The 25,948-nt window shown below is 39.8% G+C and overlaps 1 protein-coding gene across 1 annotated transcript in view; it reads left to right on the top strand.

Annotated features, from left to right (window-relative positions):
• Nucleotides 1–25,948, top strand: part of cdkal1 (CDK5 regulatory subunit associated protein 1-like 1) — a 244,521-nt gene that overhangs the window by 27,152 nt on the left and 191,421 nt on the right. The window contains exon 4 of the mRNA XM_044358558.1: nt 18,982–19,066. Within this exon, the coding sequence (XP_044214493.1) occupies nt 18,982–19,066 (85 nt within the window). The remainder of the gene's footprint in view (nt 1–18,981; nt 19,067–25,948) is intronic.

Below are 25,948 nucleotides of genomic sequence, written 5' to 3'. Positions count from 1 at the left end.
ACATACAGTATAATAGGGCTATTTTGTGTGTGTGTGTGTGTGTGTGTGTGTGTGTGTGTGTATAAACACAATAACTCAAACATGTGTACAACTAAATACGATTCAATACAATATAGCCTACCTGCCACAAACACTAGCTTTGTGATGAACACCTAATGCTCAGTTTTATTGGGACTGTGTCAGAGAGGTGTTGTGTGAGATTGTATATCGGATGTTATTTTTCAGTCCCCATATATGTATGTGTTGAACCAACACATGCTTGACACAATAAAACTGTACGTTTCAAGCTCCATAAAGGTAGGATTTATTTCCGAGCTGTTTGGATTGCATTATTCATATGCATTGTTGCGCCCCCTGTTTATGTACAATGAGAATGTATGTTGTATTTATTGTTTGAGGAGTACAGAGATTTAACCTCTCTGTAACTAATGTACTTATGATAGTATGACTTTGGATTATCTTCCTCTCATGTCATACCTTGCTCATCTTTTATTACTAATTCTGGTTGCTTAATACTTGATAATCAAAATATTAATAAACGCCTTGTTGATAGTATGCTGTTGCAAAGTGAAGATGTCAAAATAGTGTTGCCACTAATCAGAGAAAAAGGTGACATGATTGGCATTATCAAAACATCTACTGCATAACACTCCTGAAAAGAGTTGTGGAGTAAATTTCCGCTTCTCTCTGCCTTTGTACTCTGCCGTTGCCATAGATTCCGTAATAACAATTTTCTAAATCGCCTCAGCTCTACATTCTTATAGACAGCCTGTTCTTCTCACCACAGCAGTCAGAACCAGGCTAAAGACTCTTGTATTCTTTCAGAGCAGGAGAGCTAAATAAATACTAATGAAAAGAAAGACACTTACACTGGCCTCCATCTAGAAAGTGAAAGAGTTTGCCATGAATCACTCTGAGGCATGTGGTAAAAGTGAAATCATTGGTATATTACTTTGTCAGTCAGTAACCTTCCAGGCCCTTCTTTCTCCCAGACACACTGACTTTTGTGCCCTTGACTCTAATAATCCCTCTCTCGCTGTGTGAAATATCTTTTCATGCCTGCACTGATGATCATAATGGTTTTCTGTCTGAGCTGCAGACTAGTGATTGGCCCCAATTACTGCATGAACCTGAGGCTTCAAATCATCCCATCTATGCAAGGTGAGATGTGTAATGGCAAAAATCTATTTAGGCCTGGTTTCCATCCCCCGCCTGTATGCTGCTCGATAAATCACACTTAATGCGCATTTAAAATCACAGGGAATCCACTACCAGATGTTTATCATTGCTTTCATCTGTTGTACAGTTTTTTTTTTCCATATACAACCCATATGTGCCCTACAAGTTCTCTTATCTTCTTTAGCAGTGATTGCTTTGAAATGTATTTATTTCTCCACTACACACACACCTCTTTGACATCTCCTACCCCATTTTAATTACAGAACTGCCACAGCATATTGGCCACATTCAGTAGAATTTAAACACTGGTCCAAATGGAAAAAATCTGCCATAATGTTGCTCAGTGTAGACATACATGTAATTGCGTGTTTGTACTGCCAGTTCAGTACTTGTTTCTACTATTTTTAGTCTCAGAGAGGGCCCCTTGTCTGGACCCAGGTGCACCCACTGTGTCTCTATGATCAGATGTAAGAGAGACAGATTGACTCCAGCCTCGTGCCCTGTAAAAGCAAACTTCTGCCATCTAAATTAGCGGTTGGCTTGTCTCAAATCATTCATCATTCCTGCTCCACTTTCAGCTGAGCTCGCCTGCTATTTTTCACTGTGATACCCCCACTTAATCTTCTAATGCTAGGTCTCTCCTTTGCACACCCTCGTTATTTTATTTTCAGTTTTCTCTACATTTTTCTCATTTTCTCCCATGCCCTTCCTTTTTCTCCCCTTTCCTCAAACTCAAAACTTCCTCTTCCTCCAACATCTCTCAACGCTTTCTCTAACTCCTCTCTCTTGCAAATCTGTTTTTTTTTTTGCCTCTCCATCATCTCTCCACCTCACTCTTTCTGAACTATGTTCTCCTGATTTCTTCCCCCTCTCTCAGCCCTGCATCCTTTTCCTTCCTGTCTCTCTTTCTGCCTCTATCTGTCAGACCGACTCTCTCTCTTCAGCAGTAATGGACTCAGAGTTGTTAAGGACAGGAGAGAAATCCCAAGTGAATAGATGTTTCTAAGATGTTGTCAAACTGTTGGCGTGAGTGCTATGGTGGGCCCCTGCTGTGCCTAACTTGGCATACGCTCCTTGCTTCTTAGTACAAACCGACACACACCGACACTCACGCACACACAGCCGTATCTGTCTCTGAGAAGAGACAGTAGATTATGCACATGCTACAAGAATTATTGCTGTGAATTTTTGCCACCTTGCTAAGATGATATATGGGAGAGATGCCGTCAAGGCCCCGAGTGAGTTTGAGAGGAATGCAGTCGTGTATATTTGGTGAAAGTGTGTGTGCGGGGGAGACAGAGAGAGAAAAGAACATAACTGTTAAAAATGACAGCTTAGACCATGTCCACACTAATGCAGATATATTTGAAAATACATCCTTTTCTCCATTTTAGGCTTTATCTGTATTAAGTTGGCATTTTCCACTCCTGAAGACTGAGCTTTTTGAAAAGAAAATGAAAACACTGCAATGTAAAGAAGCCAACTTAATACTACTGCCAATCGCCCAATGTCGGTGTTGTCATCTGCAGGCCAGTTCTCTATTAAACATTTGCTCAGTATCTCACTATAGGGAACGCCCTTCCGCCCAGTACCATTATGCCAACCCCAATGGCTGACAACCTCTCTTTACAAAAGGGATGATGCATTGTCAACTTATTCAAACACTTCTTCTCACGACAAATATAAACATATAAAGAAGAAAAGAAACCTATTACATCTTTCGTGGCAAGGGCACCACCATCTTGCAGTACTATAACCTGTGATGCCACAGCGTTGGTTGGACTGGCAGAGTTTTACAGATACAAAGGTAGAGACAGTGAGCGGTAGAGAAAGTGAAAGATAGAGACAGTGAAAGATGGAGACTGGGGAGCCACAGGAAGGAAGAAGATAAAAAGGAGTCCACTATTGCATTGCTCCTGGATGTACAAATGAGTTTTATCGGGTTAAAACCAAGGACGGTTTCCATTTTGATAAACTACTGCTGAAACGGAGAACAGCACTGCTGCACTGGCTTGTGGCACTAAAGAGAGAGAATCCTCCAATGGGCTACTGACTCCACGGTTTGCAGTGAACATATATTTGGAGGAAGATTACATAGTGGAGAAGACCTTTGAGTCGGGCAAGCTAGTGGTTTGCTGGACCAACAGACTAAAGGCTGAAGTTGCTCAGTCTGTTTTCAATTTTGCCACTGTGTGCTCTACTGACTGCCCAACATACTCTGACAATAGCGATACAGAGTCATTTAATACATCTTTCACCCCAAACAGCAGCACTCACGAACTCCTGTTGCCCCTCCCACCTAGACACACAGTGGGTCACAAAGTCTGACACACATCCCCAAGCCTAGAGATTTCTGATTTATCTGATGGGAGGTGACCAAAATGGATCACAACCATTATTAAAACCCAGGCCTGAAAGTATTCACCTGAAACTCACGTCATTCCACATCATACATCGTTTGATTCCTCAGCCAGAGAAGGTCATCACAACTGATGCAAACCTCCAAAGAAATATTTCTTACCGTGACTCCATGTTTTCCATAACAGTCAGTCAGGCTCACACTTCCGACACTCCTGACTCCAAATGTTAGATAATCCCCAGATGTTATTCCCAGTTCTGTTATCATCCTCACCATCATCTTGTTTCTTCTTCTTGCAATGTGTGCAACAAAGTTTTTTAGCATGTGGGATAGCTAGCTTTTTTCACTTGAACCAACTGCCAAAAAGGCATCACACATGTCTAACGGCAAATTAAAAAAAAAAACTATCGTAGCCATCCTGAACCAACATAAGGCACAATAATTTACTTTAGGAACAATATCTCACTTTTATAACCCAAAGTACTGCTGACCATCTTACCGTCCATCCAGGAAATCGCTGGAGGCCTGACTTGATTTTGTTGTTTATTACCACCCCGGAATTGGCTCACAACTCGATAAGCATTTTTGATTGGCTGATGTCAGCTCTACCTGCTCACTACTGCACTGGTTTTATTCATGACCAACATGACCATGACCATGCGCGCATTCACCATCACTTTTTTGCTGCTCGCTCTCTCCACTCACTCAACCACACACTCACTATGCACACACATTACATTAAAGTCAACAGTTTTCCACGCAATGACACAGAGGCTGACTCACATTTTGGAACAGTGCTGCACAGAATGGGCCCCCAAACAATATTGATTCCGGAATGCATGGATATTTGGCATTATTTTTGGCATTTAAAAAAAAAAAAAGAAAAAAAAAGGGGTTTTTTTTGGCCTGGTGTGGGTTCTCTTTGGCCTGAGAGCTCACAAGGCCTGTTCAATTATAGGGGAAACACTGTGCAGTAGTGCTCCCAACACCTGTAAACAGACTTTGATGTAAAATTGTTGGAGTTTCCCATTAAAAGTCCAGTATTGGTTATGATCTAGTTGTCATCGACATGTCTTTATGATAATGCTCTCCGATGACTGCAGTAGTACAAATTGTGTGAGAAGTACCTGAAAGAATGAAACAAAAAGATAATAAAAGCAGTCACACCAAACTTTTGCTAATGGGGTGAGTCAAAAGCAACAAGCTCCATTTCTGTACAGGTGTTGCTCTGTAGTTGCATCAGATGATTAACTGTGGGTGAGGAAGATTCGGTTTCCCTTATGTGTGTTTCTGTGCTGTCGTTATACAGTACATGTATGATTATATCTCTTCTTTTGTGTTCCCAAATATTCACATAAATTTAGGTCTGCAACTAACAATTATTTTCATTATCGATTTATCTACCGATTGTCTTGATTTAAAAAGTTTAGGCGATGGAATGATTAATAGTCCAAAACCTTCAGACATTCAATTTACTGTCAAATATGACTAAATTATGTTTATGTCGTTCTCAACTCGGAAGGTTTAAGTATGAGGAGTTTGTCATGTAGCTGGTGGAGTGAAGAAAAACGTATTATCATCACTAAACAGCAATGTGTGTGATTTTTACACTTGTGACTGGCTGCTGAAAGTGTATCATGGGAAGCTTTACTGTGTGGGAAGCTGTACTTTGTGTGTGTGTTTGTATTTGTGTGTGTGTGTGTAGCCAGCCAGCGTCCCTCTAATGACAGTTGATTGCATTATCATCCACGGCTGAGTGGTTGCTCACCCTGCTAGACGGATAGACCAACCGCCAAAACCCCAAGGCCCCTATGTGTGTGTTTGTGTGTGTGTGTGTGTGTGTGTATGACTGATTGTGTGCGTGTGTGTGTGTGTGTGTGTGTGTGTGTGAGAGAAAGAGAGAAGGGTTGTTTGTGTGTATGTGACTGTGCGCCTGTGTGAACGCTTGCTTGTAAAATGTGATTGGAGGTGAAACTCGTAAGTCCTCTAAGGCCCATTCACAATTTGCCACGTCAGCGCAGAAAACACAGTTACACACACACACACGCACGCACACTGTACACAGATTTACACAGACACACAAATGTACTGACACACACTGTCCCTGAGGAGAGGGAACCTTTTAGACTGAAATGCTGTGAACTGGGAATCAGTCTTGTTGTCCCAATCAGACATGCCCAACTTGTCACTCCTCACACACTCTCACACACACGCTTTGGGAATATGACTGAGTGTGTGTGAGCATGAGTGTAGCCAATTTATCAGCACCCTATTTGACCTGTCTGAACAGAGGTTTTGTTATGTGTAATAATTTCTCAAATTGCAGACTAATGGCACAGATGCAATCATCGCCTCCATTCATGTATTGATCCATCTGTCCAGATGAATCAGTCATTCACTCGGACGCAGTGAAAGTTTGAAACACGCAGAGCAGACAGGGGATGAAGGGAGATAGATTCGGGATGACATGCAGCAGAGGACCCTGTAGGGGTGTGCCATATCATATCATTCATGATAATACCGGTATAAATCTTAATGTGATAGATATTTGTCATGTTACGATATTTACAGTTTTGTGACTTGTTGAGGTATTTACGTTATGTACAGCAGCAATAGTCATGGCTGATTTAACAGTGCTGCTTACATCTCTGGAGAAGCTCATTTTAAAAATGGAACAACCTCAGTCCTGTTGAAGTAGTTTGCACAACATCACACAACATAATCAGTAATCTATAATACTGTAACTACAATGACCGTGAGACCAATCACCAAAAGATCTGAATCAGCTCAAATGACAATGATCGATCATGACATTATACTTTCGCAATACTATAATCAGAGCAGAAAGTTGCATGGGGAAAAAATTGTGACTTTTTACAAGTTGGGAAGAGTAGAGGCTAATTGTGCAGTCATTCACCATCAGGTGGACATGTGAGATGAAAAAGTCACCACACAAGCAGAGGAGAGCAGACGGTGCCGACAGTCAAACAGCAGCCTGACGTCAGTTTGATAAGCACCAGCTAGACACATTTTATTTTAAGTTATTTTAATGTTTGGTATTGAATGTCATTACAGTAGCAGCTTACATAAGTAACTCTGATCAGAGTTATTTGAAGTCAGAGCAAAGAGTCACAGCTCATCCTTTGTCTCCTCCTCCAAAACATCCACCATCTGTCATACAGACTGAACACAGGGGCTGACTGTATAGATCTGACCACATCAGCTGAAATTATATTATCACAATTTATATTGTTGTATTGTATATTAATACTGTAGTTCTGTAGACCATATCACCCACCTCTAGTCCCCGGCCAGACTTTAAATGGGCATGTTGTGATCACATGGTAAGTGTCTTAAATGCCATTCACACATACAGACTCCAAAAGCTGGAACAGTGACTGCTGCTATTTATTGTGAATCAAATCTGGCTTTGCAGACCAATGTCCCCACTGAGCTAGAGATTCAAAAATCACCTAGCTACACTAAAATTGAGAAAGGCTCAACTTTATGCAAATATCCTCTGATGCACCTTGAGTGACAACCAGGCGAGAGCCAGTCGGGCTGGTTTTGATCATCTCGGAAACACAGAGATGTTTGATACTCTATTGTGCTGCGTGAAAGAATTTTAAACAAAATGAAGGAAAAGCTTATTGTAACAGTCTCTGGCTTCTCAACAGCGTGTCTTGAACAAGCTTCTGGGACCTTAAAAAAAAAAAAAGAACATGTGGAGACACTCAAAAGTTAACCCTACTGTAAAGATATGAATATGTAGCCATGACACAAAGGAACATTTTGTTCTTGTCATCCATTGAATCAAAACTAAATTGTATCATTTCCAAAGATTTACATCCTAAAGTGCAGAATTGTGGTGCTGCTGGTTACGTTAGCAGTAGCACCACTGCCTTTACCTGTCCCTGAGGTGAAGGCAGTGAATAATTCTTGGAGTTTGGAGATACTAAACTTGATTCACTTGATTCATCAATGGCATTTTTAACTTTTTTTTACAATAAGTTGCTAATTATTGTCAGTTTGAAATAGCAAGAATGACTTTGGTCAGATCACACCCTGTCCTAGCAAATTTCACTTTCCTGACAGGCTAGACATCTTAGTATCTAACTTGCTTGAGATACACCACACTGGGGAGTGGGTGACTGTCCCACCCTGCCCTCCAGTCCACCTGTCTCCCAGTCAGCCTGGCATCCAGCTGTCCGGTCAGCCAATCAGCCGATAAGGCCAGACAGGCCTTGTTAGCTCAGTCAAGTGTATCCATTCACCCCAAAGCCACCCCTTTGCCCCAGCATGCTTACTCTTATAAACCACCACTGCACTGTTTCCCAAGGTCAGCATGTCCTGCGTGTGTGTGTGTGTGTGTATGTGTGTGTGTGTCTGTGTAAGATGAGAGATAAGGGGGGGGGGGGGGCTGTGGAGGAGGAAATATGATGTGTTTGAGATGGAGGGTGGAATGGATGGAGGGTAGACGGCCGAAATAACAAGGGAGAGAAGTGTAAGTTGTGTGTGTGTGTGTGTGTGTGTGTGTGTGTGCATGCGGGAATGTGTCGGGGTGTGTGTGTGTGTGTGTGTGTGTGTGGGATGAGGTGGAAAGTGGGTCATGCTGTGGTCTGTGTGTAAAGCACCAGGAGCATCATATTGACCCCTAGGGCTGCTGTCTGCCTCTTCTCTCTGTCTCACTCAGACACACACACACACACACGCAAATACACACACACACAAACACACATGCGCATCCAGACGTCTCTGCCTTTACCCTCATATATCATCTACCGGGGCTGAAGACCAGAGAGGAATCAGACACCATAGATCTGTTTCTTTAGTTTGGAAAATCTGCACATCCTAGTTGCACAGATACTTAGATTTAGCATAAAGAAATGACTGAATGGACTCAGAGAGAGTGAAATTCGATTGAGAACCAGTGAACTGAAAAGGCAACAATTAAAAAACAACTATTTGTATTCAGTCTAGTTGCCTTGTTCATCTGTACAGTTAAATGTACCTTTATAGCTTAACTCTACCTGCTAGTCTCCACTAGGGACAGATATAACTTGCGCAGTGTATGTATACCTGGTGAGAGAATGTCAGAGAGTTTGGAAACTTTAAGTAGACCTGTCTGAAAGGGAAAATACGATACTGTCGCCACTGTGATAGCAGAGAAAGCGGGGTTATGTATGATATATGTCATTGAGAGAGAATTAAAGGAGTCTATGAAAGGTTTATGGTGCTTGGAGAGGAGGGAGTCTCCGGAGCTCTCTCTTTCCTACATAAACATACAAGATCTGACTGCAATGAACTTCCCCGAACCGCCTGAAAACCCAAGCAGGATGCTTTATAATCAGTGAGAACCTAAAAATGCTAAGTACTCCCCCGTCAGGGAGAAAACAAATTTGTTTGCAGAGTAATCACCACAGGAGCTCAGTGGTGCTAGAAAGCAAGATTGCTGTTTCATTTCAGATTGCAAACATATCAACACCAAAAGTCTTTAATTATTTCGATCGGTATGCCAATTACTGACAGAAATGCGTTAGTGTAAGGCTTTGTAAATTGACCTGATGTTTATAGAACAGAAAGCCAGTATTTTGATTCCAGGAAAATGTTCACAACAGGCTTTTATTGTAATTTAATATTATGGTTCCTTTTTTGTGTAGTTATTCATTCATGGAGTCTATCTTGCTTTACTACTATACAGAATGTAGTGTATTTTATTATAGCACTACTTCTGACCGTTTATTGAATATTAATGCCTTAATGGTTTGAGTGTTTGGCTTTTCTTTCTCAACTGAGTTTTGCTTCCCATCTTTGAAACAAATGCTGGTTCAGGTCAGATATTCAGTTGTGTATGCTGCACTGCCCACCTTTTGGTGTGACAATGACAGAAAGGCGATTTTAAACAAAACTTCAAGATTCATCCATCCAGTCTGTTCCTTCTTTTCCTGTGCAGTGTCAGGGGATGCAGGAGGCTGTCCTATCTCACACCCTGGACACGTTGCCAGTCTAACACATATTGGGCTACCTTACATAGATAAAAAATAATTTACACTAACATACAACATAACATGCGTAATTTTGAGTCTCCATCTCACCAAACCTATATGTATTTGGACTGTGGGAGAAAACCCATGCAGACAGAGAGAGAACATGCTAATGCTACAGAGTGGACCAGAAGGCTTGTGGAGTTTAACCTTTCTTGTGAGGTGCTGCCTTAACGTTAAGATACCGCACACTACCAGTGATATTATCTTCTCTAGGCATAAGCCTGGAGGGGATTATGCGTTTGGTTGTGTGTGCGTGTGTGTCTGTGTGTCCGTGTGTGCCTGTGTATTGGTCTGCAGCTAATCTCACTCTCTTAATATTTTTTGTGTACATTTAAGACTGTATGCTTGACCTCTCGTGATTGCGGTGATTCACAATTTTTGAAAAACCTGTTCTATAACGCCATTTCTTATGATCCTTATGATTTTCGTCTTTTCAGCAGTCCTTGTCATTTAACGATATGCGTTAGGACATCGCATAAGGCATTTCCAGCTATCAGCTTGGCTAAAAACAAGGAAAAACGGGATATTTTCCATCAACAGCCTTATTGTGGGCACCAAAAATTTACAATTGGTGGCTATCAGGGACCATGAGGCCAGAAGGAGGTGATCTGCATCATACAAGGAAAGTTGAGTCCAGAGAAAACGGCTGTAGTGAGTGTGTGTGTGTAATAATGTGTGGTCGATTGTTAAAGTTCTGACTTAAAATGGATCTACAGTGCACCGCTGCAGGGCTCAACATGAACTTTTTGAGGCACTCAGCACTCCTTCGGGCAAGTAAATTTATCTTTCACTCGTCTAGGCACAAAAGTCATTTGTCCGGGTAAAAATGATAATAATTAGGCTACTTTTTAAAATTTTGTTTGCGAATTCAGACTTCAGATGAACAAACAGTTGAGAGCATCCAAACAGTGTCAACATATAAATGATTCAATTTATGAATTTTATTAAAGTCATTACTTCCCTGTTAAGTCTGTTAAACTATTTTAGATTTTTTTTTTTTTTTTTTTGCTTAAACATAATTTGTGTACTTTCTGTCTTTTGGCTAAACAGAACGGGGAATAAGACTCAACTTTTGGCTCTGGGAAGTTGTGATGGATAAACAAATTTTTCTAACTTTTTACAGTTAACCTACTTTTGGAAAGCTGTGGTGACTGTTGAAGAGTTTGTAAATTTTTTATTAATATTAGAGTCTATTTTTAGTTGTTTCCAGACGAGGTGCCCCATATACAACTTGGGTTAGCAGCTAGCCCCCACTTTAACTCACTTTGTCTGCCTGGCACAGCTCAGTGAGGCTGAAATAAGCTGTGTTGGCTGTCTCCTGGTTGAGTTATATCTGTCTTAGTGTGTATCCATGTTTGTTTAAGTGTTTTATTTTTTTATACGAGTCTGCAGTTTGAGTGTGTCCAAGCCTATGCTCCCAGCAGGCAGCGGCTAGCTGTTGCTAGCGTGCTAGTTGTAATATGTGAGGTGAAAGTCGCTTTCTCTCTGACGGGCATGGTTGGGTCTGGTTGGCGGTACTTCTATGTCAGCCACATGCAGGATAGGTTTTTATAAATTGATCATTCTGCCAGTTAAACCCCTGTCACCCCTCCAAGTGAAGAAAATCCATCCAGAGTTCCCCAAAGTTCCCCAAACGAGCCAAACACACTCCAACAAACAAACATCCAAACTAACTGTCAGGAGGAAAATAACAACACCAAATCTCTGGCTGAAAGCAGGTAAAACAACAGGCAGGAGTCCCGGTTTGAACTAAATTCACAGAAAGTGAGCTAAATAGCTGAGAAATGAGTGGGACATAATGTGAAGACACATATTTTTTTTTTCGTTTATGACTTTTAACTTGTCTGGTGGGGCAAGTAAATTTCTTTTCCACTTCCCCTACAGAAAAAGTTTATTTTCAACACTGGTTAGACACGATACAATATGAATAAACCCCTGTTTCTGTTATCTTTGCCGCCATCTTGACCACAGACCTGGCAGAGATCTGCACTCTTCTAGTTTCCTTTGTGTACACGCAGGCCAGTGGAGGCATAGAAGACAGAATACACCATTGTCCTGTAGTCCAGTGTCAGTTCTCTTGAAAAACAGCAATTGTACAAAAACAATATGGCATGGCTTCTCCTTGCTAAGTGATAAAACTTTGCGGTCTTCTGTGCTCTAATAAGTGTCACATTGGACAAGGAGGAAGTCATTGTTGAGGCATAAAATCAGTCCCATGTATGTTACCTTTACCTTAGCCGCACACACCCGATATCACTTCTTAAATGGCCTGGATTCAAGAGCGCAAAACTTTCTGTGTTCTTAATTGTGAGACCTACATTTCAGGCATTACAAAGATATTTTAGACAAAAAAGACTCCTGCATCCAGGGCAGCTCTACAGTTCACTTTATATACTTTCTATTATGCTACATTTATTGTATGATCTTTGTGTGCAAGGGATGTCAAAAAATATACATAATGTGGTTCACTGCTGCACTCAAACATGCATTTTTAGATGCAGTTTAACTTAAATCTTGTAGATATTTTTGTCAAGTTATGAGTCATTTTATGTCGCGCAAAGGTACAATGGATCTATTTAAGGAAATATCACAATTTCTCGGTCACTTTTTGGGAAGCAAACTTCCCAGTTAAATATGAAAAGCAGCTGTTTGTCTAATTACAGTAAACAACTGAGTTGAATTTACAGTTTATAGTTTTTATTTGTGAGCTGGCACATCTGCATACAGTGGATACAGAGGAGTTCAGGGAAATTACCTTATTCCCATTATGCCTGTTGTTGTTTGTGTGTTTCACTGCTTTCTGACCCTGCAGCTGAGCCTCATCTTGGTTTCTCTGCGGGGTGCTGCACACACCTGTGGGGTAAATCAACAACAGATATAATGTGCAAATACAGCAGAATACATTGTTTTTTTTTAATGCCTCTATAACAAATCTCCTATTTACTACATTTACTATCACCACTTATATAAAGACACCACTATCACCACTTCACATGCACTCTTCTCTTTTTTGGCTCCTCACTCAGGATGACCCTCTTCCATGTCTGTCTGTCCTTCCTATAATCATTCTTTTTTTTTTTTTTTTGGTCCATCTGTCCATCCGTACTTATTTGGTGCATGCACCTGCTCCCCTAACCCTCTCTCCTCATCTCCATAGGGAGTAGTGTGATTGAAATGTGTTATGTATGACCTTGTGTATATGTGTACTCAAACACATACACACGCTGACCCCAGGTGCTGCCTTTCCAATATTCCGTCTCTCTTGTATGATTTGGTTGTAGGGTGAATTAAGGGTGAATACCACTAACACACACACACACACACACATAAACACACAAAGGAATATACCTCATGGATTAGATTTAGTCATTTGGGTCAGTCAGTGGGAATGTTTTAAAAGAATGAGCTGTGGTACACCTCCACACACATAGAATACATCAATACACATATAAACAAATACCTGTGTGTGTCCACATATACATCATACACACACACACAGGCTAAGGTCATTTTCTTTTTGTGTATAGTGGCTCAACTGTTTTAGTATAGTGGAATACCTTATATTCCTTATTGGAAAAACTCTCAAACACACACAAACACACCACAAAACAATTTATCTGGGGGTCAGCTGTTGTGGTCAAATGGAATATATTTCTTATATTGGATAAAATATAAACCAGGCTTTTCATCTGTGGCCTGCAGACTGAGTGGAATAGTGTTATTATTACACCGGTGTGTGTGTGTGTGTGTGTGTGTGTGCGTGTATAAGAGAGTGAGGTATTTGTACATGCAAAAGTCCCCTCAATACTCTCCTACTACTACTACTGCAGCAACTTTGTGCAAATGAAAGATTAAAAATTCAATAAGCTAATATAATACAAATTGGCCTCGTTAAATCGTTTCTGGGTTCAGATCGCCAGGATAAAGTGTTCGTATGATGTTTTCCATAAACATAAAATAAACATAAAATGGTTTGTCAAAAAATCAGCACGGTCTATTAAAGTATAAAGTCTTACAATAGTGCCAAAGCAGTATTTGTGTTATTACAAACAGCTGCCATTAATTACACTGTAGGGGAGCTGGTGAAATCATCATCTGTACTGTTTTATAATTGACCCAGGCAGTTATGAACAATTACAATTATGTTGCTGCACCATATTTGGCTTTGTTTTATTTTTAATTTTATTTTATTCATACATTTTATTTATTCAGCTTTTTATGGGCTTACTTAATGTTGCACTTCATGTTATATAATATATATATAGCAGAGTATAGAAATACATACACAGCTTCTGAAGTCATATTTTCTTTTCTTAAAAAACTTATCTCAATGTAGGAATGTGGTAGCCTCCTTTTCACATGCCCTTCATACCTGTGAACTCCAGACTGTTTGCAGGCTCTGAAACACACACACACACACACACACACACACACACACACACACTTGTATGTGCTTGTCTTACCCTCTGGGGCTTTTCTTCATCAGATAAAAGATAAATCAACAGTTTTTGTGCACATTATGTACTAACAACTTCTCACATAATTGCCTGATGGCCATGATATGCAAAAATTACCAAATTGCTCCCCTGCCATTGGCTGTACTTCCATCCCTATGCAAATCTTATGCAAATTTTACTTTCCAGAGATTTCCCAATAGCAGCTTTTTCTTTGTGCGGTTGGAATTTACAGGCACTTAAATGCTGAATCATTTAATGTTACCTAAGGCTACTTTCCCACACTCATGCAGAGAAAACACACATGTTTGAACCCATGAATAGATAATGCAAAATCTTCCTTAAAAAGTACATTTTCAGACTGTTGGCAGTCACAGTGTTCTATGTGGCATGTTTTTAGGAGATTTCAGGACACTGTCAACTGCTTCATGCTCCACTGTATGTATATCTTGCTCGCTCGCTATCTGAAAATTGAGCTGCAGAACAAAAAGTATTAGTTGACCTGACTGAATATCTCAAACCTTTGCTCAACTACTGTCAGAGCAGTCTGCATCTCACTACAAAAATGTGACCTTAACTTGATGGGTTCACTTTTATCTGCAAGGTAGTGTAGACATTCTTGCAATGATTTACTGTCTGGCAAACCTACAATCTCTATCCTCATGATTTAATTTTTTTTTTGTATTTTGAAAGTGATTTGCAGCAATGTCTATTCAGGGAAGCAAACTGAACAGCTTGCTTATAGTTTACACCACACAAGTGAACATAATACAAACTGAAAGGAAAGAACTTCATGAGCCTCGCCTTTGGCAACAGGGTGACTTGCGAGGGCTTTGTGGATTTCTTTGCTGGTTTTATTAAATAGTGTTTTAGGTAAGGCCAAGTAAAATGTTTCTGCCTTGCAACAGAACAATACTTTGCCATCCCATTAAGTTGGAATCTTTGATTTACTTTAATCATCAGTGGCATGCTTGAAATTGTTTGATATTTGTTTGTTTTTGCAATAATTATTCTTTTTGGGTTATTTCCATTTCTGCCCTAAAAGTTTAGAGGACTTTTATCTGAACCAGATACTACATGTCAGTCCAAGAACTGATTTACTGTTTCAAATTGTCTTCATCTCCTCATTCACTCCCAGGTATAGATAGACTCGTCCTTTTAACCACTCAGTGACAGGAAATGTGGGCAATCATCATCGTTAACACATCTATTTACTGACACACCTTTGATATTTTTCTCTGTAGCCACTATTTCCTGTCAGAACAGCTTGCTAAAGCAAAAACACTCTGCTCCCTTGTGGGGCCAGATTTCTTTTTTTTTTGCATTTACCCCAACAATTATGGTGCTTTCAAACAACCACAACTGTTCAGAGAAGGCCTTGCTCCACAGCTGTAGCCCCAGGGTCCAGACTGTAACACTGCAGCACATGTGGCCCTAAAGTACTTTAAGAGCAAACACACACCACTCAGGAAGCCCTGTCTGAAACGGTGCATTCACTGACAATGTGAACTGGCACAGATCTTCTCATGTTCTGCTGCTGACCACGACCATGTCAACCTTTTGCCACTGGATGAGTCGAACTCGCTGCAGTGTGTATCTGTAGACACACATGGTGGATCAGGAACAGTTGCTACAGTTGTCTGAAAGGGCCTGACAGGTTTAAAGCTACAAATGCCAGCATATTAGTTATTAGTGCGGGCATCTGGACAAAGTCCATGGCTTCCTCTCTTTGAAAAGCATGCAAACACAGAGCAGGCTGTATGTGTCATAGGCAAGCACACTAAAGGTCATTGTTCCTCCAAATAATGAGATAAATATTTAATATAGTGCTGAAATGATTCAACAATGGGTCCCATAACAGAAACGTATTGTAATAGTTTAAACTATCAATTAATCATAAAAGTACCAAACATGTAGCTTAATATGACTATCAAATAACCAGTGTTTCTTGCTACTGATCAAAGTAAGAAGATAATACTTTTTACTTGTAATAACTGACATAATGACATTTTACAGACTGTGTTTCATCAAATAATGAAATAGTAATCAATGGATTGGGATATAGTGAAAACAATAGTCAAAGTAATATACATGTATGAGACAGTTCATCGGAAATCTCATCCAATTCAGAAGCTCTCGTGCAAAAAGAAGCTTTAAAATTAAAATGCCAAAGCGGTGAAACCTCCAGGATGTTCGTGTTTCACTGTCTCACTGTGTTTTTATCTGTGTACTGGTAAGTTGTGCTGACTCTGTAGATAGGATTGTGTTTTACAGATGTTTGTATCTGTCTCGACTGTGTGCGTGCGTGCGTGCGTGTGTGTGTGTGTTAAATTGATGGAAAGCTTGTTACTTATTGTTGGTCTAGAAAACCTCCCTCGGGACAGAGAGGAGACAGAAAACACACAGCTGAGACCACTCCTCCTAGTCCTGCGTGTGTGTTTGTGTGTGTTAGTGTTAGTTGCCGAGACAAATAAAAGTAGTCAGAATGGGCACCCTTTCCTAGCTCAAAGTATTTCCCTCTCCACGTCTTTCTCTTACGAAGACATAGATTTCATACTTTTACATACTTTTGCTTCACGATTATTCATATTTTTGGCCTTTTTGTCGTGTCATCTCGTCCCAGAATAAATGATTCCTCACAACATGCGAAGGCCCAAACAAACAAACCCAAACAACACATGATTCATGTCCTACCAGTGTGACTCACATTGTTTTACTGCTTTTATGAGAAGCGCAGCTGTACTTCTGTTTTATGACTCTTCATTAAGTCTAGCTTACTGTCTGATACAGCTAACACCCCCCCAAGGCCCAAACTGCTGAGCATTCATCTTTAAATGATAATGTGGTTTCTACATCCAGTGGTAAAGAAGTCCAGAAAAATTGAAAGATGTTATAAAACCTCAACGCCTTAAAGGTTTAAAAAAAGAATGAAAACATTACAGATTAAAAGCTGTGACAAGGCCTTGTTTCTTACAGATTTGTTGTCATACAGGACTTTATCGGGCTTATTTCAAACTCTTTGCAAAGTGGCATTATAAAGGTTTTAAATCCAACTTATTGAAATCTGAACACAAAGACTCACAAGTGATAAGTCTGTATGTGCAGCCGAGATATTGATTGTTCAGTCAACATAAGAATCATGAATAGACGTTTTTTTATGTAGGTTTTATTTGACATCAATCGATGAATGGAGTTGTCACTTTACATTTTATCCTTGGTTCAGAAACACTATATATATGTGTGTGTGTGTGTGTATGTATGTGTATTTTGTTGAGAGTGAGGGACAGAGAAAAAAAAGCTAACCAATGGCAAGTTGTGCTGTGCTGTGGTCGGTGATCTCCCCTCTCTCTGCATACCGGCACCTTCTGTGTGTGTTACACAAAGTATTGCAGGTGTGTATTAGATTTACTAATGCAGGAACACAGTGTGTGTGTGTGTGTGTATGCTTGACTGCAGCAGGGAAGTGGATTTTTAAGTGAAATATCTGGTTCAATGTGGCGTAAAGAACCAAGTTTTTAGCTCTCCACCACCGCCGTGCCATACCCCCCCCCCCCCCGAGTATGTGTTTCTTTGTGTGTGACAGTTCTCCTGGCAGTGCCATGCAAAGCCTGCCACCATCGCCTTGAGTAGCAGCTGAGCTTAACATCACAAGGAGCAACAGACTGCTCTCTCTCTCTGTGTGTGTGTGTGTGTGTGTGTGTGTGTGTGTGTGTGTGTGTGTGTGTGTGTGTGTGTGTGTGTGTGTGTGTGTGTGTGTGTCCAGTGATCATTGGAAAGTTTAGGTGGCTTGTAAACTCAAACCAGGCCTGTGTTTCTGTGGATTCTGAACATAGGTGTTAATAATTTAGCTAATTTATTTGCTGCCAAATCCAAATTGTGGCTGCTAAATCGGACTACTCCAGAGGCTTATTTGTCAAATAACAATAAGCTGTTTGATTTTCATTATTCTAAATGGATTTGATTAGATAGCCAAGGATAGGCCATCATTAATACAAGATAGTGAGATGTGTTTGAATACAGTAAGTGGACTTTAGAGTTGAGATTACTTTGTTACATATACTGTTCCCAAGGTCAAGAATGGCTTACATGCTCAAATAATATAACACTGTTTTGACAATGTTAGTAATGCTAACAGCAAAATTCTAAATGTAACCAACAACCAGTATAAAACTCCATGTCCCAGGATGCCATGCAAAGCAGCCAGGACCAGCAGCCAATGAACAGAAGTTTAATTATCCAGTTTTTAGAATTTGGGGGTTCAGAGCTGTTCAGGAGCCAGATGGGATCCACTTGGTATATTCAAGGACATCATAGTCAGATTAGCGTTATTTAGTAAGCACATTTAAAAACAGCTGACAATGCTACAAGTGTTTTAGATTTCAAGTTAAAAACAAAATAAAATAAAATAAAACAAAACAAAACAAACATTTGGTTTATTTGAGTCAGATCAGAGTATCGGAAAACGCCAAAAACTCAAAGTTCAAACAAGTAATAAAACCTTAAAACCAAATCTGGGAGTTAAATGAGGCCAGGACAGAAAAAAATGGCAGTTCTCTGTTCTTCCGAGACGAAGAAAAGAAGAGTGACACAAACAAACATAAATGTGCATTAAATAAAATAACCCAATGAGATGAAAGCATGCCCAACTATTTCCAAATCTGAGAATGTGAAACCTATATACATGCAGTAAATAATCCCTTTAACTCATTAGATACCTCTAAAAGACCCAAGATCATATAAAGAATGTAAAGGGAAAAAAAAAATCCTTTCCTAATCAAAAGAGACATAAAGGAATACTAGAGACCGATGTAGTATTGATGCATTTTTAGGATTTATTACATGGTTTTGTTTGTGTGTATGTTTGGTAGATTTTCTGTATTTATACTTCTTCTATTTTATGCTTGAGATGATGTCAATAAATGAACTGTCTCTCTTTCTGTAGATGACCCATCAGAAGCAGACCTGTGGTTGCTGAACAGCTGCACCGTGAAAAACCCTGCAGAGGACCACTTCAGAAACTCAATCAAGTACTGAAACCCTCATGCACACACAAACACTCTCTCTCTCCTACATACACAGTAAAATAGATTTTTAGGTTTTTCATGAGAATTGGTTGAAAATGAGTTCCCCCCGATTATAACAAGTTAAAATATATTATAAGGAATTAAGCCACACATAACTTTTGCTACATTTAAACCTAGTATCCACACACCACAAACCCCTGAAACAGAGACTTTTGATGAAATGCTGCTGACCCCGTTTTTAGTTTGAAACTCCAGGATTACATTTTAGTCTGGACGGGCGGAAACTAACACTTTTGAAAACGATGACGCAGACACCCACGCACTGTGAACAAGATGCTTGACAGCAAGGGGGTGTGCAGTAACTGTCAGCCGGTGTGAGAAGCAACAACGCTCGGTGTGACAAGCAGTGTTTATTGCCTGCTTACCTTCAAACTGAGTCCAGTTCCTGCAGACAAATACGGCACCGTCTACTGGTTACAAAATGTTTAACATTGAATGTTGAAACATGGTGTCATTTTTTTTAATCAAAGAAAGTGCTTCAATACACAGTACACTCAGGTATTAGCATGAAGAAGTGAAACAGATACTGTGTAAACACTATTGCTTGAAGTGATCCTTCACATTTCGGTGAGTGATTGCACTGTGTGCTGCTGTATCAGCCGGTAGCTAAGTTTACAAGAACAAACTAAGCTAAACTGTTAGGCTACATACAGAAAGCTTTCATTTTAGCTTGTTCATAACAGTTGGCTACAGACAAAGCACATGAAAATATTGCTTTTCTACATGTTTATGCTTGTTGAACAGGCGTTTCGATATCGTGAGGCTTTTATTACACTTTCAGTAATGAGCGTAGTTGTCGTCGACTCGAGTAAAACTTTATTTTTCACTCCAGCAGCGGACAGAAGCAGCGCACCCGTAAATGACAGCAAAACGCTGCAGAGAACTCTCAGCATAGTTTTCTTCTGTTCATTTGGCTTAGGCGCTCTTAAAAAACACTCAAGCACTAATGGTAGGGAAAACCCTGATTTTTATAAATTGCATCCACATTTTGGCAAATTCCACAACATTCCGTGTTTTACAGTTGATTTTTATGATCAAATTCGGCGATTCAGTCAGTGTTTTCTGCAACGCAAAAACCGTAGGGCCCTACATAAGTGTGTGTGTGTGTGTGTGTGTGTATGTGTTTGTGTTTGTGTGTGTGTGTGTGTGTGTATAACATGTTTTTAGCTCGCTGCTCCTTGTCAGTTTCCACCCACACACACACACACACACACACACACACACACACACACACGCATACTCACACACACCCACAGAGGAAGAGAGAAACATACATTTGCATAAACACAGAGAAATTAAGCCAGAAACTGTTTTGCATTTTGATTAATTTCCCTCCATCAGGGGCACACACACACACACACATACACACACACACACACACACACACACACACACACACACACACACACACACACACACACCTGGCGGGTGTGTGCTTTTGTGGTAGTGAGAGAGAACGAGACACTGAGCAGTCACTAGGTGACTGTGTGTAAAATGAAAATTTTGTCATTGGAAGCAGTTTTGAAGATCGACTGAAATTAAATAGCATTTTTTCATATACTACAGCACACACATCTGCTTTATAAATCACTTGTCCTGTGTTCTTCTTTGAGGAAAAAAATCAGAAACCAAATAAGAGAAATGTATATTTTGAATTCTTTGGTTTTATAACGGTGCCTCCTACTTTTGCATTCATTTGATGAAACATCGTTCTTGTATCTGCCTTCATAGCTGCAGACCTTATTTCAACACAGCAGACAGTCACTCTGAGTCTGATAGCATCCTGCTACACAACACAAGAGCCACAGACTCTCAACAACATCCCACATTAGCTTTCCTGCTAAAGTCTACTTCTGATCTAGTTTACAAACATGAACATTGTCCTTAGCTTGCAGCTTAGCTTGTTGAATGAGCCACCAAACAAACATTCATTGGTGTCAGTTTGCAGGCTTGGTAGCTAATTAGCTGCTCAGCTGCAGCACATTAAACAGCTGAATGTTAAATGTACCTACAGATGTTAATTCGGTCTGGTTAGGTGTCGGTGTCGTCATTGCTTTTCAGAATCCCTGCTAGCAACACATGGTCTGCTCATGACTAATCATTTTATCAGCAGTGCATTATTACATTTGTAAAGTGATTCCTTATCCAATGATATATTGACCTCCACTCGACAGTTAATCTTAAATCTTTTGTTTTATTCACATCAAAGTGGAGACACATTACTCTGGCTGTTCAAGCACTAGTAAAAAAGGAGGAAAGTGCATTCAGACTCAGATTCATTGTCAGAACTCTAAATAGTTTTGTGTACACATGGACATTTTTTAAAAAGCCACCTGCCTCAATGACATCAGGGCTGCAACAGTACAGTTGCCTAACATGGTTGAAAAGACAAATTGTAGGCTTTTTATTGGTCGGCTTTTAGATGATTTGCATTTTAGACTAAAAGCAAAATGGAGCAATTTGTTTATCTGTCACATTTTACATTTTGGATGTCTGAATCATTAGAATGGAGTGACTTATCATAAAGCAATATTACAGTTTCAAGGGTGAAGAGTTTCACTTTGCCAACTTGATCACTGCAATCTTCCTGTCTCTCCGCTTCAGCCGTCTCCTCATGCTCATTTTCTCTTTTACTGTCTTTCTGTCATGCCAATTTTTATGCAAAGAATTTTTCAATTGAAATGCGCAAAATAATAACACACTTCAAGACTTTGAAAATGTCTTTTTTGTTGATGCAAGAGTTTTTCTTTAACTTGAAATCACCCAGCTGTAATGCTAATGCAATTAATGCTCTATTCACTGGTAAGGAAACACACACACACACACACACACACACACACACACACAAGGAATAAAGTTTTTCCGCCTTTCATCACTAGCTGCTTGCATGATGGAGACACAAAATGAAGGGGTACGGGATCACAGAGAATCGAAATGCCCACTTAAGTCACACTTTTTTTTTTTTTTTTTTTTATGCCTTAATTTTTCTTTGGCTTCTCTTCATATGATTGACGGAGAGAAAAAATAAGAGAAGGAGGCAGGCACACTGGCTGCCTCGCGCTCAGTCACACGCTGGGCGTTGTGCCTGCACCTCCTGGTACCACAAACACGAGAACTTCACACACACATTTACACGGGCTGGGGCATCACGCCTGGTGGTGCTTAAAATGTCTTAAATTCACTCTGAAGTTATTTCTGAATTCCATGCATTAAAGTCTCCAAATTAGCAAGTTTAACATGCAACAGCATACATGGTACAGCTCCTGGCATATTAGAAAAGGTCCAACTAAAAAGATTATTCTTATATAAGAATAATTGTATGCAGTGCATCGTCTCTGTACTTGTCATGGCCATAAGCTTTTCACAGCCAGACCGATCAATACTTGAGATCAGTAAAGTTTTCAGTTGCAGAGCAGCCTTTAGAAAAAGCTGATTTATCTGAACATACCACTCCTGGACAATAAAATCTGGGGGGGGGAAGCACAGAGTCTCATCATTTTAAGTACAACAATATTTCTATCTTATTAAGGCAGCACAAGATACATGATATTTGGAATAGTGGGACTGTATGAAAACTGTAATTTTCTTCACCTTTTAGCAATCTGTAGACTTTATACCACATTTTAAATTAATTTCATTGAAATATTTTGAAACATTTCTTTTATAATTAATATCTCTGTATCATCCATTATTTAATATATACTATACAGAGTGGTTGTACTGAATATCATGATTTAATTTATTTTTTCTGTTGAATTACTTTTTAGAAAATCTTATTTGAAATGTATATTAACATACCCTCTGCTGTAGGACACAAAAGACTGATGGTGTTTTCAGTATAATATTAGTAATGAGGCTGTAATGCGGAGCTTATCCTCTTGGTTTTTATTGTGCTTTCGCCACCTATTTAGAAGTTCCTCACATAAACAGGAAGAAATGTGTTTGTCTATTGGATATGGCCCTCACAAATAATAATGTATTAACCTTGAATGCTGTCTAATTATGTGTATGTGTGTATGTCTCACCTCTCTACTTTCTGTCTTGGAGGGGTAGTTGGAGGCCAGCGCATGTTAACTAACAAGCTGTGCTACGCTATGGTGCTCAGCTTGCGGTTCTTAACACACTTTCCAGTAAAAGAGACTGTCATTAGCCCTGCTGTTAGGCTTTGTCACAGCTCAAAGTTAATGTTGAAGCAGACCGGCCAGACCACCCTCTTTGTTGGAAGTTTTTTTTTTTTTTTTTGGTAATAATCCCACTGAGGAAGGGAGGGTTCATAAACTCTTGTATGACTTCCTGTTAAAGGAATAAACCTTTCTAAATTATTATTTTTAAAACCTGTGATTGTTAGATTTACATTTCTTTTAGATTTGTATGTCGAGGTGGATGCGATAAATGCATTTATGTGTGTGGGAATGCAGGCGGTGTTATGCTGTTTTCTTACTTTACCTCGGAGAATTAACTCAGGTCCTGTTTATGTAAAGAGCACTTTGTAGCCCATATTGTCACGCTGTCCCTTATTACTTATGTGAGTGTATGTACATTTAAGTGTAAAACAAATTGTCCCCCATGGCTGTGTCATGTGGGACATAATGTGCCACCAACACACATTCTCACACACACACACACACACATACACTGACACAAAACTAACCATCAGTGTCCTAGTAAATGAGTTGAGGGGTTTTAAATGGAAGCACAGGGGCTTTCAGCAGTCCTCTATCATGGTTTGGAGAGACGCAGTGAAAAGACGGTTTATTACTTCTGGAGAACTGGGGCTTAGTTGGCATCCATGCCAAGTGTGTGGGATAAGTAGTTGTGTGTGTGTGTGTGTGTGTGTGTGTGTGTGTCTGTGTGTATGTGTGCTTGTGGGGGTTGTCAGGTGGATGGATGCCCAGGCAGCTTGGGTGAGAGAGTGTGTGTGTATGTGTGTGTATGTGTGTGTGTGTGTGTGTGTGTGTGTGTGTGTGTGTGTGTGTGTGTGTGTGTGTGTGTGTGTTTAGTGTGCAGGGTTAACCCATGAGAGAATGCTAGCAAATATGCATATGGAGTGTATGCATTCTGTATGTACTTTGAAAAACCACCTAACAATATTGATTGATCCTGAAGCTAAAAACACAGCTGTTACATTTGAGGTCCGTATGTGTGTCTGTGTGTGTGTGTGTGTGTGTCTCTGTGTGTGTGTGTGTGTGTGTGTGTGTGTGTCTGTTTGTGTTTTTTTTTTGTTTTTTTTTTATGTGTCTTACTCAGAACTAAGACTTTCATGTGTCCTGCTCAAAAACACTTAGGCAAGGTTCAAGATTAGTTTAGAAATAATGCTGTCTATGATTAAGATGAAGTCCAGTACATTAATTGTGTACTTAATAATTTCTTTCTGTGGTATTTTATAGGGTGGGTGAAAATAAGAATTGAGACTCTTCTACAATCTGAATTTATTAACAAATGTCAAAAAACAATTTTCTAAACGTTAATTATGTGATGTTGACGGAACGAAAAAGGCTGAACTCAACTGCGAGGGCAGTACAGCACCTGGACAGTCTATAGCACACACATGCTATGAGTTATTTTGTCATTCATCTTTAAAAACAGACATCTGGGTGCATTTTTTGATTTAATGACTAAATAATTACCTTTGCAAGAAGAACATGAAGTATATTGTGAATATTTTACATGCCAGAAATCAGAGACTAACTCCAACACTAAGAAACGAGAGCAGCTGCACTTAAACAACTTAAACCAACTCTAGCGGGGTGCAGAGTCTGTTTCCGTTCAGTGTCTTGGACAACGATGTCTTTCCCCGGAGCTAAGGGTGCAAGCAGAGAAGCTGCTCTCCACTGCTGGAGTCATGACATTAATAACAACACAGTGGAGCACTCTGCCTCCCCTTACTCCAGAGTCAACACACCAGCTTCTGTTTTTACAAGTCATTTAACCGGAGATGTTGGTCAGTAAATTACAATTTCATTTTGTTATTCTCATACAGGCAGAAGACTGTAAAATGTTTTCAAATTCTTTAAGTAATGTAGTTAACTTTTTAAAATCAAAAATCTACAGACCATTTATAACTGTCAGTTATGTTTCATATTGTATTTCAGTGAAATAAGGACACCAGTTAATGTTTTGGCTCACAGTTTACTGGAGCAAGAAACTAAAATTAGTTCCCCCTTTTCTATTCATTCAATTGAGAATCAGTTTTGAATTGAGAATCGATTCTGAATCAAATCGGACACCAGGAATCAGAGTTGAATCGAATCATGAGATTCCCAAAGATTCCCAAAGATTCCCACCCCTAGCATTTTACTACTTGTACAAACTGTTTCCCTCAGCCTTTTGACTTGAAGTGGTATCATTTCCTACAACATGCAGGGGTGAATCAACTTGTGTGGGAGATGGGATTCCTTCCAGCTTCTCCTTTAGAGTAATGGCATATTCCACCCTGCTGTTCAACTCCTTCAGCAAGAGTCCTACATCAGGACCTCACTCAGTAGCATAAACTGCTAATAGAGCAGCTTCTGAATGCTAAAACGTCAATTAGTATGGATATTTTGGCGTGCATGTGTGTGCGTTTGAAATGCCGCAATCTATAGTGTAATTCAATGTCAGAGACCTCTCAAATCAATGAACGCGGAATGCATTAAAGAAACAGTTGCTCAACAGCATGTAATTAAACTGCTATGTGTTTGCGGGAATATTTGTGTGTGTGTGTGTGTGCGTGTGTGTTGAATTTCTCCACTTGGCTGTCTCTAGTAATTTGTATGATCAAGGGAATGTATGCTTAATGAATTAGAACCAAACTCAGAGTTCTGTACTTCTGTTTTCAAAATACAC

The sequence above is a fragment of the Thunnus albacares genome, chromosome 8 (assembly GCF_914725855.1).
Source record: "Thunnus albacares chromosome 8, fThuAlb1.1, whole genome shotgun sequence".
NCBI classification, from domain to species: domain Eukaryota; kingdom Metazoa; phylum Chordata; class Actinopteri; order Scombriformes; family Scombridae; genus Thunnus; species Thunnus albacares.
Note: the sequence above shows the minus strand (reverse complement) of the source record. Positions and strands in the feature narration are given on the sequence as shown.